The 14,482-nt window shown below is 37.3% G+C and overlaps 1 protein-coding gene across 2 annotated transcripts in view; it reads left to right on the top strand.

Moving 5' to 3' along the window:
* Positions 1–1,829, top strand: part of LOC133422945 (NACHT, LRR and PYD domains-containing protein 14-like) — a 471,822-nt gene extending 469,993 nt beyond the window's left edge. For both annotated transcript variants that reach the window (XM_061713002.1, XM_061713003.1), the window contains 2 exons: positions 5–181; positions 973–1,829. In XM_061713002.1, coding sequence (XP_061568986.1) covers positions 5–181; positions 973–988 — 193 coding nt within the window. In that variant the 3' untranslated portion in view covers positions 989–1,829. The remainder of the gene's footprint in view (positions 1–4; positions 182–972) is intronic.
* Positions 1,830–14,482: the final 12,653 nt, after the last annotated feature.

The raw sequence follows: 14,482 nt of genomic DNA, 5'->3' as shown, positions 1-14,482 counted from the left end.
TCAGGTTGCAGCACTGTGGTCTGTCAGAGATCAGCTGTTCTTCTCTGGTCTCAGCTCTGAAGTCCAACCCCTCCCATCTGAAATTTCTGGACCTGAGTTACAACAAGAACCTGCATGCTGCAGATGTGGAGCAGCTGTCTGGTCTGGTGCAGAGTCCACACTACCAGCTGCAGACTCTCAGGTCAGTGGAGGTTGGAGTCGGTCCTGCTGCTTCCAGCAGTTTTCTACTAAAACCAGTGTCTATCAAAGATCCAGTGTTTCCAGTGAAGCTGCAGCTTCTCAGCGGCTGCTTTCCCCAGTAAAGCTGTGAGAGGAGGATGATGACAGGCTGCAGGATCAGAGGATCCAGATGTGTGTTGTAGACCAGTGTTGTGCTGGTGTTCACGTGTCCACAAATAAAGGAGTATTCCAGCTGACGGCCTTCCAGGATGTTCAGACACACAGCTGCTCCACTGCAGCTCTGAACTCTGAAGGAACCCAGAATGGAAAATCCACCAATAACCTCGTCCATGTGTCCAACAAAAACAGGAACAAACAAGAATGGAATTAAGTTTATGAATCAATAATATAATAAGTTATCACATTATTGTTCTAGTATAAGAAAACAAGTATTTTAAAATCTAATAAAAGCTGCAGTGCTAATATAATAATATATAAACAGGACTGAGTTTTTCGTAAAAATTAAATGTTTGTGCAGTTATTTCATCATAAATACTGTAATGGAATAGTCGTCGTATTGGTTCATCGAGGTTATGAACTCTCCTTGTTTATGTGCATAAATATGTAAACTTATCATTTCATGTGAGTCTCTGAACAAGGGAAGTCAAGACAAAACTGAAACACGAGGACACGGAGTTTCAGAATAAAACAGGAACCTCTTGTTGTTATTTCTGATGTAACTATAAAATTATTTCCAGATGTCATGAGTTTAGTCTCAAATAAAACAACAGTCTCATCTGTTTTTATCTGCAGAACACGATGGATCTAAACAGATGACGGTGGACCAGGTGGATTCTTCTCAGAGGAGACGTCCTCCTATAATCTCTCAACACCAGCAAAGGTTGAAACATGTGGCTCCACCAACCTCCACCTCTCCCTCATCAAACACCCTCGTCTGACGTTCTACTCAGTTTTTGGATTAAATGAGGTTCAAAGCGACTCTTCAGAAAACCTCTGGGTGACGTCACAGAGGGTTTTAAGTTCTTCTAACTTAACTCGGTCTGTTGTTAGCACTCAGCAAGATGCTTTTGTACAACTTAAAAAAATACAGGTCGTCAAAGGTTCTACTTTTGAGAACAAGGTTTGTTTAGAAGAAAAAAAGAACCGAGTCGGTGTCGTTGCTGTACAAGGAGAGGACATTTATTGAAGAATTCCCAGCATCACAGATGAGTATGCAATGTATAATGTTCTGGAGATGAAATGTGTCTATATAAACATGCCGAAATAAACGAAATAATAATAATGTGTGTTATCTGAGGTCGTCTCTTTCAGATTTCAGTGATTCAGACAAAGTGAATTCATCCACTCACATGCAAGTCACACACCTGTGCACTCACCTGCTCCCCCAGACACACACAGGCCCACGGTCCAACATACGTTCACAGTCTCGATACGTACAAAAAGTGATACAAATACAAATAATACCACAATAAAAACATTGTAATTATTCTTTTTTTAAGAAATTCTTACAGTTTAGCTATGTTCTCTATTCTGTAGAAAGACAACTAAGCTTTAATTAGGAAACAATATTTTTTTCTGCCCTTCTCTAAAATGATCAGTATATCATCAATGAAAATTATTACAGTGTACATACATATACGCGTTTGTGTGTGTGTGTGTATATTATATATATATATATATATATATATATATATATATATATATATATATATATATATATATATATATATACACACACATGTATGTATACATATATTCATTTTAATCTATGATTTCTCCGACGGCCCCCCTTCCTGCTGACTTTATTCACAGGCTGTTGGTTCAGATCCTGACGTACGAGGACTCGGCCTTGGAGCCCCGACTCGCATGTATCACTCTTTAAGAATCCATGAACGACAAAAAAAGATGACAAGATGAACCCAAACATCCCAGCACGTACAGTTTTCAGAGTCCATCCACCCAAAAACAGGCGACGCTCCATCTTTGCATCCCCAAGATAACGTTGAGGTCGACTGTACAGTCGTCCAGTGTTTCGTCTCGACTATTGACGGGTAAAAGCCCAGATGATGAGATGCTGTTCAGTGTTGTGTAAGAAAATATTTCTCACCCTCCAGTTTCTAGAGTCAAACCCGACAACGTAATAATATCAAGTGAAAACAGAATAAAAGAAAAGTCCCCATACAAACTGCACAACTTAATAAACAGCAACGAATCAGAGCAAACGTATTCACCAAACTCAAATTCCTGTTATATTGTTGTTTGAAAAGCCTCCGATGTGAAAGGAACCGCAGATTTGGAACAAAAAAGGAGAGAAAAAGGTTGGGCTGCTGAGTCTAACCCGGAAGTAAAGGAGGTTGCAGTTCCTTGACTGACCACTCGGGGCTGGCTCCAAAGACGAGTCTCCTTTGGCCTCCGTGTTGAAATGTCTACATTTGCAGCAGAAACAAACTTACTGGTCAAGAATATAGTTTTGCTCCCGTAGCTGGATGCTAATGCTAAACTTTCTTTCCAAAATCAACCAAATGAGTTAAACATTTTAAAAATCAAATCACCTCCTTAAAAACACCGGAGGGAGAAGTTTTGCACATCAGAAACTACGGAGCAGCGTATGGACTAAAGCCTGATTTACACTTCTGCATTTCTTCTTCGTCTTTATTAACGCGGGCGAAACGATAGTTTGTTGTGTTAGGATTTTATGAAACTGTTAAAAGTATGAGGGTTTATTTATATAAGATTGTACTCTAATTGTTGCTCTCAGCGCAGAACCAGCTCCTGTTTTTATGACCAGACTGATTAGCTGAGTTCTTCTTTAGGTGAGGACGGTGAACAGGAACGGATGTTTCAGATTGATGGGTCCCCTCCTGTTTTTCTCTGGGTTTGGGTTTTCGTAGATCTTTGCTGTGTTGGCATGTTGGATTAGAGATAGACAACAGAAAATATATGGCTGAAAGTGTGACATGTTTAAGTTTCTTTTACTGCAGTCGGCCTCCCAGATAAGGTTCAACATCGGCTCCTATAATGTACAAAACACCTCCCTTTTTCAGTATAAATATTACTGGATTGATGACCATCGTGTGCATTTCTCTATTGTGGTTTCAGAAAATTGTACCTCTGGCTGGAAAACATTGTGCATGATATAATAAAAAGCTTGTATTGACTTTGATTCTGTTCCCTGGTTTTCTTATGGTTCACCAGACAAATGACTCGAGCTCAATATTCATCAGCTCCACAGAAGGAAAGTCTGCTCTAGGAGGCGACGCGCTGCAGTAAAAGAGCCTACACTAGTGGCTGGTGCCGGAATTACAGAGCGGCGTCAACAATAACGCAGAAGTATGAACCCGAGACGGCGGAGTGTGTAGTCGACTCGCGCGGTGGTAGAAATCAGGCTCCCCGGACGTGTCACGAGTTCTCACAAGCAAGTGGAAACGAGGCGGCGCTGGTTCCCTCGGTGATCTCACCTGCTTCGCAAGGTCTGGTTTTACCGCCAAAAGTGACAGAATAAAAAGCTGGTGAGAACAACAAGCAGCAAATGTTAAAAAGATCCAGAAACCGCCTAAAATACCAGGAATTGGGTGTTTGATGACGGAACCTCCAACCAAAACAGCTTTCTAATACCCAGATCTACTTGTTACTGTTGTTACGTAAATACATTTACAACAGATGCCCAAATTTGAACATCTAGGGCTCCTCGTTCAGAGTTTGTAGAAGTCGAAGAAGCAGATTGACCTGAACGGCAACGTGAAAGAGCTCAGGAACTGCAGTTGTTAGTTACGCTGATCTGTCAATGAGCATCTTCAGTGGGCGACCCCAACTGTTACTGCTCTTGAGACCTGGTTTCATGCTGGAGACGCCTTGTTTGTGGTGGAATCTCACCTTTCATCTTGTTAAGGACTGACTCGTTTTTGGAGCCAGATCCAGCTCATGAGAGAAGGTTGCCGCTTCTCTAAAAGGGCAACGTTAAGTGACCATTTCAGCAGCAGAACTGCAGTGCGTGAGTGTTGTCGTCTTCACAGCAGCGACATTACAGGCGGGGAGGGTTTGTTGGGGGTCCAGATATCCCCGCCAGCCGCCAGTGGCTGCAGCACTGAAATACTGGAGCGGTGCTACCGTCTTTCTTTCATGATTGTCAGCTTCCGTCTGGCGCAGGTCACAGCCGCTCGGCGTTGAGGTCTCTGTGTCTGGCTCCTCTCAAAACTGGGCCGTCTTTTGTGGGACAAAAAAACAAAAGAAATCATCAAAATGATTTAGATCTTATCTAATCAAGCTGCGATGAGCGAAGCAAAACTGGCTCTGCGAGGCGTGTCCCAGCACTTGTGCAATTAATGTTCAGCGAAAACCTCAAGTGTTGTTTTTTTGTTTTTTGTTTTGTTTTATCTAATGCTACTTTAATAACCTCAGAAATGGTTACCGACTACAACGACAGAGAAGCTGCTGCAGTCAGAACACCCGCTTCACCGCCGAGACGCTTGCAGCGTGATCATCCTGTTTGAAATGTCTCCTCTTCAGTGCCCGGCTCATACAGGCCGTCCGAAGAGGACCTGGAGTCTCCTTCCACCTCCTTCCACCTCCTTCCACCTCCTTCCACCTCCCAGATCAACCAGCGCATGGATCCTCCGAGGAGGCGGAGAGTCTTCCTGCAGTGGGACCATCTACAGGCCCTGCTGTCCCCCAACAGCTGCGTCCACTCAGTCGTTTCCATCCACAGGTCACACACACATACATGTACACAGACGTCCCTCCGTCCCTCCAGGCGGGGCCGGTGGTGGGGGTGCAGACGGGGTTGAAGGGGGGCACAGGTTACCAGTTCATCATGGAGCTTCTATTGAGGGTCATGAAGAAGACTTGACTGCTGCCTCCAGAACGAACCGAGGCGAAGAAAACCTGCAGAGAACGAGGGGAGGACGTGTCAGGGCATAATGTATGTTTATATATATATATGTGTGCGTGCGTGCGTGCGTGCGTGCGTATATGTCTACATACAGTTAGGTACATAAATATTTGGACATTGACACAATTTTCAGTATTCCAGCTCTGTACAACACCACAATGGATTTGAAACAAAACAATCAAGATGTGCTTGAAGTGCAGACTCTCAGCTTTAATTGGAGGGTATTTACATCCAAATCAGGTGAACGGTGTAGGAATTACAACACATTTTATATGTGCCTTCCACTTTTTAAGGGACCAAAAGTAATTGGACAATTGGCTACTCAGCTGTTCCATGGCCAGGTGTGTGTTATTCCCTCGTTATTTCATTACGAGGTAGGTGTATCTGTGTCCAAGTCAACAATTAAGAGAAGACTTCACCAGAGGAAATACAGAGGGTTCATCACAAGGTGTAAACCATTGGTGAGCCTCAAAAACAGGAAGGGCAGATTAGAGTTTGCCAAGAAATATCTAAAAGAGCCTGTGCAGTTCTGGAACCACATCTTATGGACAGATGAGACAAAGATCAACTTGTACCAGAATGATGGAAAGAGAAGAGTATGGAGAAGGGAAGGAACTGCTCAATATCCAAAGCATACCACCTCATCAGTGAAGCATGGTGGTGGTAGTGTAATGGCGTGGGCATGCATGGCTGCCAGTGGAACTGGATCTCTTATATTTATTGATGATGTGACTGCTGACAAAAGCAGCAGAATGAATTCTGAAGTGTTTCGGGCAATATTATCTGCTCATATTCAGCCAAATGCTTCAAAACTCATTGGACGGCGCTTCACAATCCAGATGGACAATGACCCGAAGCATACTGCGAAAGCAACCAAAGAGTTTTTTAAGGCAAAGAAGTGGAATGTTCTGCAATGGCCAAGTCAATCACCTGACCTGAATCCGATTGAGCATGCATTTCACTTGCTGAAGACAAAACTGAAGGGAAAATGCCCAAAGAACAAGCAGGAACTGAAGACGGCTGCAGCAGAGGCCTGGCAGAGCATCACCAGGGACGAAACCCAGCGTCTGGTGATGTCCATGGGTTCCAGACTTCAGGCTGTCATTGACTGCAAAGGATTTGCAACAAAATATTAAAAAGTGACAATTTTATTTATGATTATGTTAGTTGTCTAATTACTTTTGGTCCCTGAAAAAGTGGAAGTCACATATAAAATGTGTTGTAATTCCTACACCGTTCACCTGATTTGGATGTAAATACCCTCACATTAAAGCTGAGAGTCTGCACTTCAAGCACATCTTGATTGTTTCATTTCAAATCCATTGTGGTGTTGTACAGAGCTGGAATACTGAAAATTGTGTCAATGTCCAAATATTTATGTACCTAACTGTATTTTACATATTTTATTAACAGATGAATTCCTGATTCTGTAAGACGACTAAAATCACGGATGTAAAAAAAGAAAAAGATGAGACAGTGATGTTGCAGTGTGTGTAGTGTGGTGATCAATGCAGTGTTTATTTACCACTGTCATGTATGTAAATGAATGTGTTGCAATAAAAGGAAAGAGAAGCAAGGTGGAGCACTATATATTGTTTTTCGGCACTACCTTGTTCTCTATAGCTGATATAACATGAATTACTCCTTTGTGGGATCAATAAAGTTCTTATTTTTGCCATCTGAGAAAATTAAATATATTATATTTGAGACGTAAAACGTACATTTCTTTGTAGAAAGGCGCTTTAACAACATTATTGTGTGTAATTCATCCAAACTGCAGAACTATTGATAGATTACAGACTGTAATTACATTAATTAATGACAGAAGACGGATGAAGATTGTTTTTACACAAATTTCTCCTCGAAACAGACTCGTTGCCGTCGTGCCCTTTTAACTGTTTATTGTCGATTTATTTTGAAAGGAATAACAGGATGTACTTTTGTCATTTAATTCTTCTAACTTTACACTGAGTGCAGTTACCATATATAACCACCAGAGGGCGAACTGTTGCAATCCTCTTATTGAAAAAACACCATCGAATACAATTTATACTATAATATATGATATATACTATAAATATATATTATACTGTAACGTTCTGGGAGAGACGTGCTGACAGAGTACTATAATATATGATATATACTATAAAAATATACTATACTATAACGTGCTGACAGAGTACTATAATATATGATATATACTATATAAATATACTATACTATAACGTGCTGACAGAGTACTATAATATATGATATATACTATAAAAATATACTATACTATAACGTGCTGACAGAGTACTATAATATATGATATACTATAAAAAATATACTATACTATAACGTGCTGACAGAGCGGCCGTCTTGGTCCAGACCTGGTGACGTCACATACGACCAGTGGAGGTTAGTGGTATTTCAGAATCCTAAAAAAAAAAAAAAAAAAAAAAAAAAAGGTATTTCAGAATCCTAATTACTAATTAATCACAATCAGTCGAATTTCAAGCTGATTTATGGCCAAATTATTTGATTGAAAACTTCACATTTTTAGGCCCTCTTAGGTACGTGGCTATTTTATGTTTTACTATAAATACAATTTGGATTTTGTGTCCACAGTAGCAAACCTCCAAAGCTGTGATAAAGCCCGACTTTTTATTCCACCTGGATGTTCAATTTACAAGAACATTTGGAAAAAAAGTGTCTGCTGATGGAAGCAGAGAAGTCAGATTTTAATTTGACCTTTTTTTTTATACAATATTTTTATTAATTTTTCACTTTTACAAGCGAATAATGGATACATAATATGATCCACAGAAATAACAAGCAGCAAACAAACAAACAGAAAAAAAACAACAAAACACCAGCTCAGATTCATATAAATAATACCCTGGGTTACTGTAAAAATATATAGTATGACCAGTCAAGACATCAGGCTCTACATAGTTCAAGTAAGGCTCCCAGACTTTATAGAATTGGTCTGTTTTTGAATGTAATATACATGTCAGGTATTCTAATGGCACCAGATCAAACATCACTCTTTGCCAGCCTTTAATAGTTGGTACTTTGTAATACAATACAGCCTCCGATTATGTTTTGATATTAAGTGTTGTCTTAGGACGCCCAATACAAGAGATACAGGGTCCATATCCAGTTTTAAGTCCAATATCTTTTCTATTTCAGATAGCACATTAGACCAATACACCTGCAGTTTACAACATGACCAAAAACAATGAGTTAGGGTACACATTTCTATCTTGCATTTAAGGCACATGGGTGAGAGATTGAAGTCTACGGTTGGGGGATATGTGCATTCTGTGTATAATCTTTAACTGTATTGCTTGGGCGCGATTGCAAACTGAAATTATTGAATACATCCTTCCATTCTTCATCATCAATTATGATGTTTAGCTCCTTCTCCCATGTGCCTTTAAGCTTGTCTAGCCCAACCGGGGGTGTGAAACACAGAGCTTTATGAAATAGGCTTACAGATATCTCTCTTCCTGTTAAAAATAATAATTTCTCAATAGGAGAGTTTTCATGGTTCTCAACCAAGGTAGTACTGTGCAACATATAATACATTACCTGTAAATAACGAAGGAAGTCATTTCTGGGGATAGAATATCTCTCTATCATTTGTTCAAATGTCATAACCATATTATCAGAGAGTAAATCTCTCAGTCTATGAACACCATTATCACCCCACTGTTTAAAACCAACATCCACCATCCCAGGCCGGAAATCAGGATTATTCACAATAGAGGTGAAAACAGATGTTAACTTTGACTTTCATTTGAGTTTTCACACTAATTGCCATGCCTTTAATTTGACCTTTTTAATGGTTTATGTCCTTCTGTGTTGTGGCTCTGTTGTCTCCACCTCGTCTCTCTTCATTAATTATTGAGAGTTTTATGATGTGTAAAACAGCGTAAATGTTATGTGGTGAAAATGTGCAATAAAGAGCCATCGGTAATATACCCATATTATTATTATTAATATGTTTAATATTACTTGCATTAAGTATAAAGCTCATGAGTATGTTGAAAATTGTCGGTGTTGTCTTTTTTTTTTTTTTCTCGAGTGTTTTTTTTTTTTAAACAAACTTTATTCAACATTTTCAAAATTACTAAATTCCTTTGAGGAAACATTAGTTTGCAACTGAAACATAAATTCACAACACACAAGCGAATATGTAACTATACATTTTTTCCAAGATAAACTTCTAAATTTAAATAAAAAGAAAATTGTCACAAAATGAAATAATCACAGGGGTTGACATTTCAACAAAAAAGTATAAGCGTAGCAAGATTGTATCTTAAAGAGCAAGAGACTCTAACATGGTTTCACATAAATCATTTATAGACTGATTTTCTTTTGAAAGTACCTTAATAGATGTTATATAACTTTTTATTTCGTTTTTAAAACATACTATGGAGGGTTTGCTGTTTTTCCATGTATTTTTATGTATATGATATTTACCCAAAATTAGAATTATGTTCACCATCTTGGATACCTTCTTTGGCAGACCATCCATATAAATTATGACCTGAAACTTGCTGAACATACAGTCGTTGTAGTAGGAGCCAAGCCCAATGCTTTAGGCTACTGAGAATGTTTGACCGGGATCTGGTCGACGCGCCTTTGGCTGCTGCTGCCCACGTTCCCCGGTGGTGACGGACGAGCCAGGACACTTTCTTCTGATGCAATTAAAAGAGTATTTATTGCGTCTTGATTAAGGTTGATCAGACAAAGCATAAAGTGTAACTTTAGCGCCACAGCGGTCAAAAACCTTTTGCCCTTCCGGGCCAAACATCTGTCAAACAATGTTACGTCATCACCTTTATACCTGTGGCTCAGGTAACACACAGCGCCACCCACAGACACACACAGTGAATGACAACTTTATTTGGCTCCTATAGTCGTTGATCCCAATCTTTAACCACCGATAAACATCTTGCCAAAAAAGCTTTGTGAATGAACAAGAAAAGAATAAGTGTTCAATTGTTTCGTGTTCTGTTTTACAAAATACACAAGGGTCTACGTCAAAATTGAACCTTCTCCTTAGGGTTTCAGCGGCAGGATAAATATTGTTTATTATTTTAAACTGAATTTCTTTTGCTTTGGGTGAAATTGGCCATTTAAGGTAGCTGCTGTATATCTTTGTTAACGTTACTTCAATTTCTGTTATCTTTATTTTTGTTGATTTTTTGATATCATTGAATAGCTTTTCTTTAAACACATTTCCAAGTACTTTGTTATTACATTTTCTTTCACCCAATTTCAATTCATCGACTTTTAAATCAGGCAGTTTGACAATCACACTTGTATGTAAGAATATTTTTTATCATGTCATTCAAGGGAAGTGGAATAGCTCTACAGATTTTATTGAATTCTCTATAAGAGCAATTTAAACTAAACTTTTCTACAAATGTATTAAATTGCAATAAATTGCCATTTACATCCAACAAGCCAGTAACATATAGGACTTTCTTATCATACCATTCTGGTTTAAGTAAGGTCTTCCTATGATGGTTCTATTATTCCACAAGGTGGAGCTGTGCGGTGTGAAATTGTGGGTGAACATCATTTTCCAGTAGAGCAGTACTTGTTTGTGGAAATTAGACAATTTGATTGGCAGTTTAGTTATTTCAAAGTCACATCTCAACAAAAATTCTAATCCTCCAACATTTTGGAAAATATTATTTGGTATGTGGAACCATATGGACTCAGGTTGAGCCAAGTAAGCTTTTATCCAATTCACTTTAAATACACCAATCATGGATTCAAAATCACCATTTTTATAGTCTTTAACCATCACAGATTTCTTAAGGTAGTGGGTCTTATTTTTCCAGATAAAATTAAAAATGACAGAATTTACCTTTTTAATCATTTGAGGAGGAACATAAAGAGATTGACAAGGATATACTAGTTTTGATATGCCTTCTGCTTTTGTCAGTAGGATTCTTCCGAGAATAGAGAGATCTCTCATAAGCCAGTGGTTGAGAGATTTTTTCATACCATCTATTTTCTCTTCTATGTTTTGTTTTTCTCTCTTGTTTCTGTCTTTAGACATTGTTAAACCTAGGTATTTTAATTCCGTTTTAACAGGGATGGAGCTTATATTAATCTCAGCACAAGGATGAAGAGGTAGTATTTCACATTTTTTCACGTTTAAGCGCAGACCTGAAGCTTTAGAAAAGATTGATATTATATTTAGGGCTTTTTCAATTATAGATTTATCCTTTAGAAAGATTACTGTGTCGTCTGCAAATTGATTTATTCTATATTCATAATCAAAAATGGTAATTCCTTTAATTTGAGAGTGATTTACAATTAGATATGCTAGCATTTGTGTACATAAAATAAATAATTTGGGCGAAGTAGGACAGCCTTGTTTAATTCCACGTAAGATATTAATTTTTGGTGTCATTCCAGGGTTGAGGGAGATATAGCTGTAGATATCATTATAAAACATTTTAATAACCTTGCAGAACCCTTCTCCAAATCCGAATTTATTGAGCACTGTAAACATAAAATCATGTTCCACGGTGTCGAATGCTTTGAAAAAATCTATGAAAAGCACTAAACTATCTGATTGAATAAATGACTGGTAATCAATCATATCCAGAATCAGTCGAATATGGTTGTGAATATATCTTCCCTTTTATAAAAGCTGATTGATATTCTTCTACAAGTTTTCCAAGTATTACCTTTAGGCGATTTGCATAAACTAAAGCAAGTAATTTGTAATCGTTGCATAGTAAGGTTATTGGTCTCCAGTTGTCTAGCATCAACAGATCTTTTTTGAGTTTTGGTAACAAAGTTATTAAACCTGTTTTCATAGTTGGGGACCTTTCTGAATACATTCCAAAAAAGCTCTAAATATTAACTCTTTAATGTCCGCCCAAAAATGTTTTAAGAATTCAATTGTTAAACCATCAATCCCTGGTGATTTACCGTTTTTCATTTGTTTTAATGCATTTTCAACTTCTGTTATATTTAATCCTTCTTCAAGTATATGTTTGTCTTCTATATCCAGCTTTTTTATGTCCTCATCGATGCTATCAAATAAAATGTTACAATCTGAATTATTAAATTTTGATTTATATAAGTTACAATAAAAGAGACAAATTTCATCCTGGATTAATTTCTGATCTTCTAATATAATGTCATTTGTCATAAGCTTACTTATTTTTCTCTTAGTGTGTCTTTGTTTTTCCAGTCCAAAGAAATATGCTGAACTCTTTTCCCCCTTTTCGATCCATCTAGCTCTTGATCTAATATAAGCTCCATTTGCCTTTGAAAAAAAGTGGTATTGAGACGTGTAGTTCTCGAGAACTACAAGTCTTCAAAAGTTGGACAGGTATGCTTCTACATGAACTCTTACATTAATTCCTGCTGTTTGCAGAGTATCAAGGCAGCAAGTGGTGGAGTTCAGGTTGTCTGATCATCCAGGTTCTTATTGGAGACTGGACAGAATTGTGTCCTGGTTTCTCTTATTGGACACAGAGGTGTCTCATATCCTGCTCTAGCATCGGAGATCTGACTGACTGTCTGATTTTATGGATCAGAAAATCAGACGGTTTAAAGAAAGAGGCAAACTCATGGCAGACAGGGTTGGATTGAAGTTCACGGTCCACTGACTCCGGGGGTTGTTAACCTGTCAACAGTAGTGAACAGAATGTGTGCATTGTTGTTGTTTTTTGGCAATGATATCAGAAAAATAGGATTGTCTTGCATTCCTCAGTTCTGTATGAATTGAACTGAGATGAATTTCCCCCTCGGTAGACAATAAAGATTTGTTATTATTATTATTATTATTATTATTATTATTATTATTATTATTATTATTATTATTATTATTATTATTATTATTATTATTATTATCATTATTATTATTATTATTATTATTATAATTATTATTATTATTATTATAAATGCTCAGTCTCTCTTTATAAATGTAATAATGAACCTGTAGTTACGTTTTCTGCCACCTGCATTCAGCTTTTCGACAGTACATTTTGTATAAAATGTATATAATTATACATTCTACAACCTTACTGACGCAGCACTATTAATAACAACACAAATGAAATGAAATACAACAAAATAAAAACATTTGTAGCTTTTGTTTTATTTTTCTACAGTTTCATGACTGGTGTTACGGTGTTACGACCGCCCTCTTGTGGTGACACTAGAAACTACAGTTTTGTTCCATTTAACGACATTATAGTCTGTAATTCATCTTAACTAAAGAACTAGTCATAGATTACAGACTGTAATTACATTAATTAATGACAGAAGACAGATGAAGATTGTTTTTGCACTAATTTCTCCTCGAAACAGACTCGTCGTCGTCGTGCTTTTTACTGTTTATTGTGTATTTATTTCGAAAGGAATAACAGGAAGTACTTTTGTCATTTAAACCTTCTAACTTTACACTGACTGCAGTTACCATATATAACCACCAGAGGGCGAACTGTTGCAATTCTTTATTGAAAAAACACCATAAACCACGGTTTATTACATATACTGTAGAAATAAACTATATTATACTATAACTTTATTATACTATAACCGGAACTGTCACCTCGAGGAAAACTCTTAAAAAAGAGAAGAGACGAGCGGAGAGGAGCCGAGTAAATGGAAAAGCCCCAGAGGCTTCGTCGTTCTGAGAGAGAACAATTTCATTGTTTTAAACAGTTATTTAAACATATGCATTTATGAACATTTCTTACACTTCTTGCCGTGAAACTGTGGTTTTGTGTTGCTTCTCACAGCCGGTATGTTGTTTTTTTTTTTTTTTTTTTTTCTCAATTCTTTTATGTGTGTCAAAGGTTCATTCTAAAACAAACATGGTAAATCTACATTCCATACAAATACATTTGTAATTGAAACGAGGTTGATAAAGGGAACAGTGGATTGGACACTGTATGTAAACATGAGAATAAAGTACAGTATATTATACAGTTATATAATGTGAAAATAAGGTACAAACAATAAATAAATTAATTACATGACATTTAAGTAAAATAATACAAAGAAGTCCATAATACAAGGACTATGTAAGGACATCAGTCTTCTAAATTAGTGAGAAAATGTCTTAACACTTCATAAATGTTTTGTGCTTTTGTTTCAGTTATTAGTTTTAAAGATTTTAAATATAATCCAAATTCATTTAAATCACAGCCGATATGTTAAACATGTCCGGTCCTCGATTCTTCTCTATTTTAGGTTTCATGATCTGTTTTATGTTTCATATCTTGTGATATGTCAATATTGTCTTTTATTGCAGTTTTGCACATTTTGTCCACTGTTTTTGTTTAAAGGGCTAATAAATAAAGTAGCTTTTTTTTATTCTTCTGCGGAAAGTTTGATGACTGTTTGCGATGATGAGAATAGACCGCCCTCTTGTGGTGACAC

Source organism: Cololabis saira, chromosome 22 (assembly GCF_033807715.1).
Source record: "Cololabis saira isolate AMF1-May2022 chromosome 22, fColSai1.1, whole genome shotgun sequence".
NCBI classification, from domain to species: domain Eukaryota; kingdom Metazoa; phylum Chordata; class Actinopteri; order Beloniformes; family Belonidae; genus Cololabis; species Cololabis saira.
Note: the sequence above shows the minus strand (reverse complement) of the source record. Positions and strands in the feature narration are given on the sequence as shown.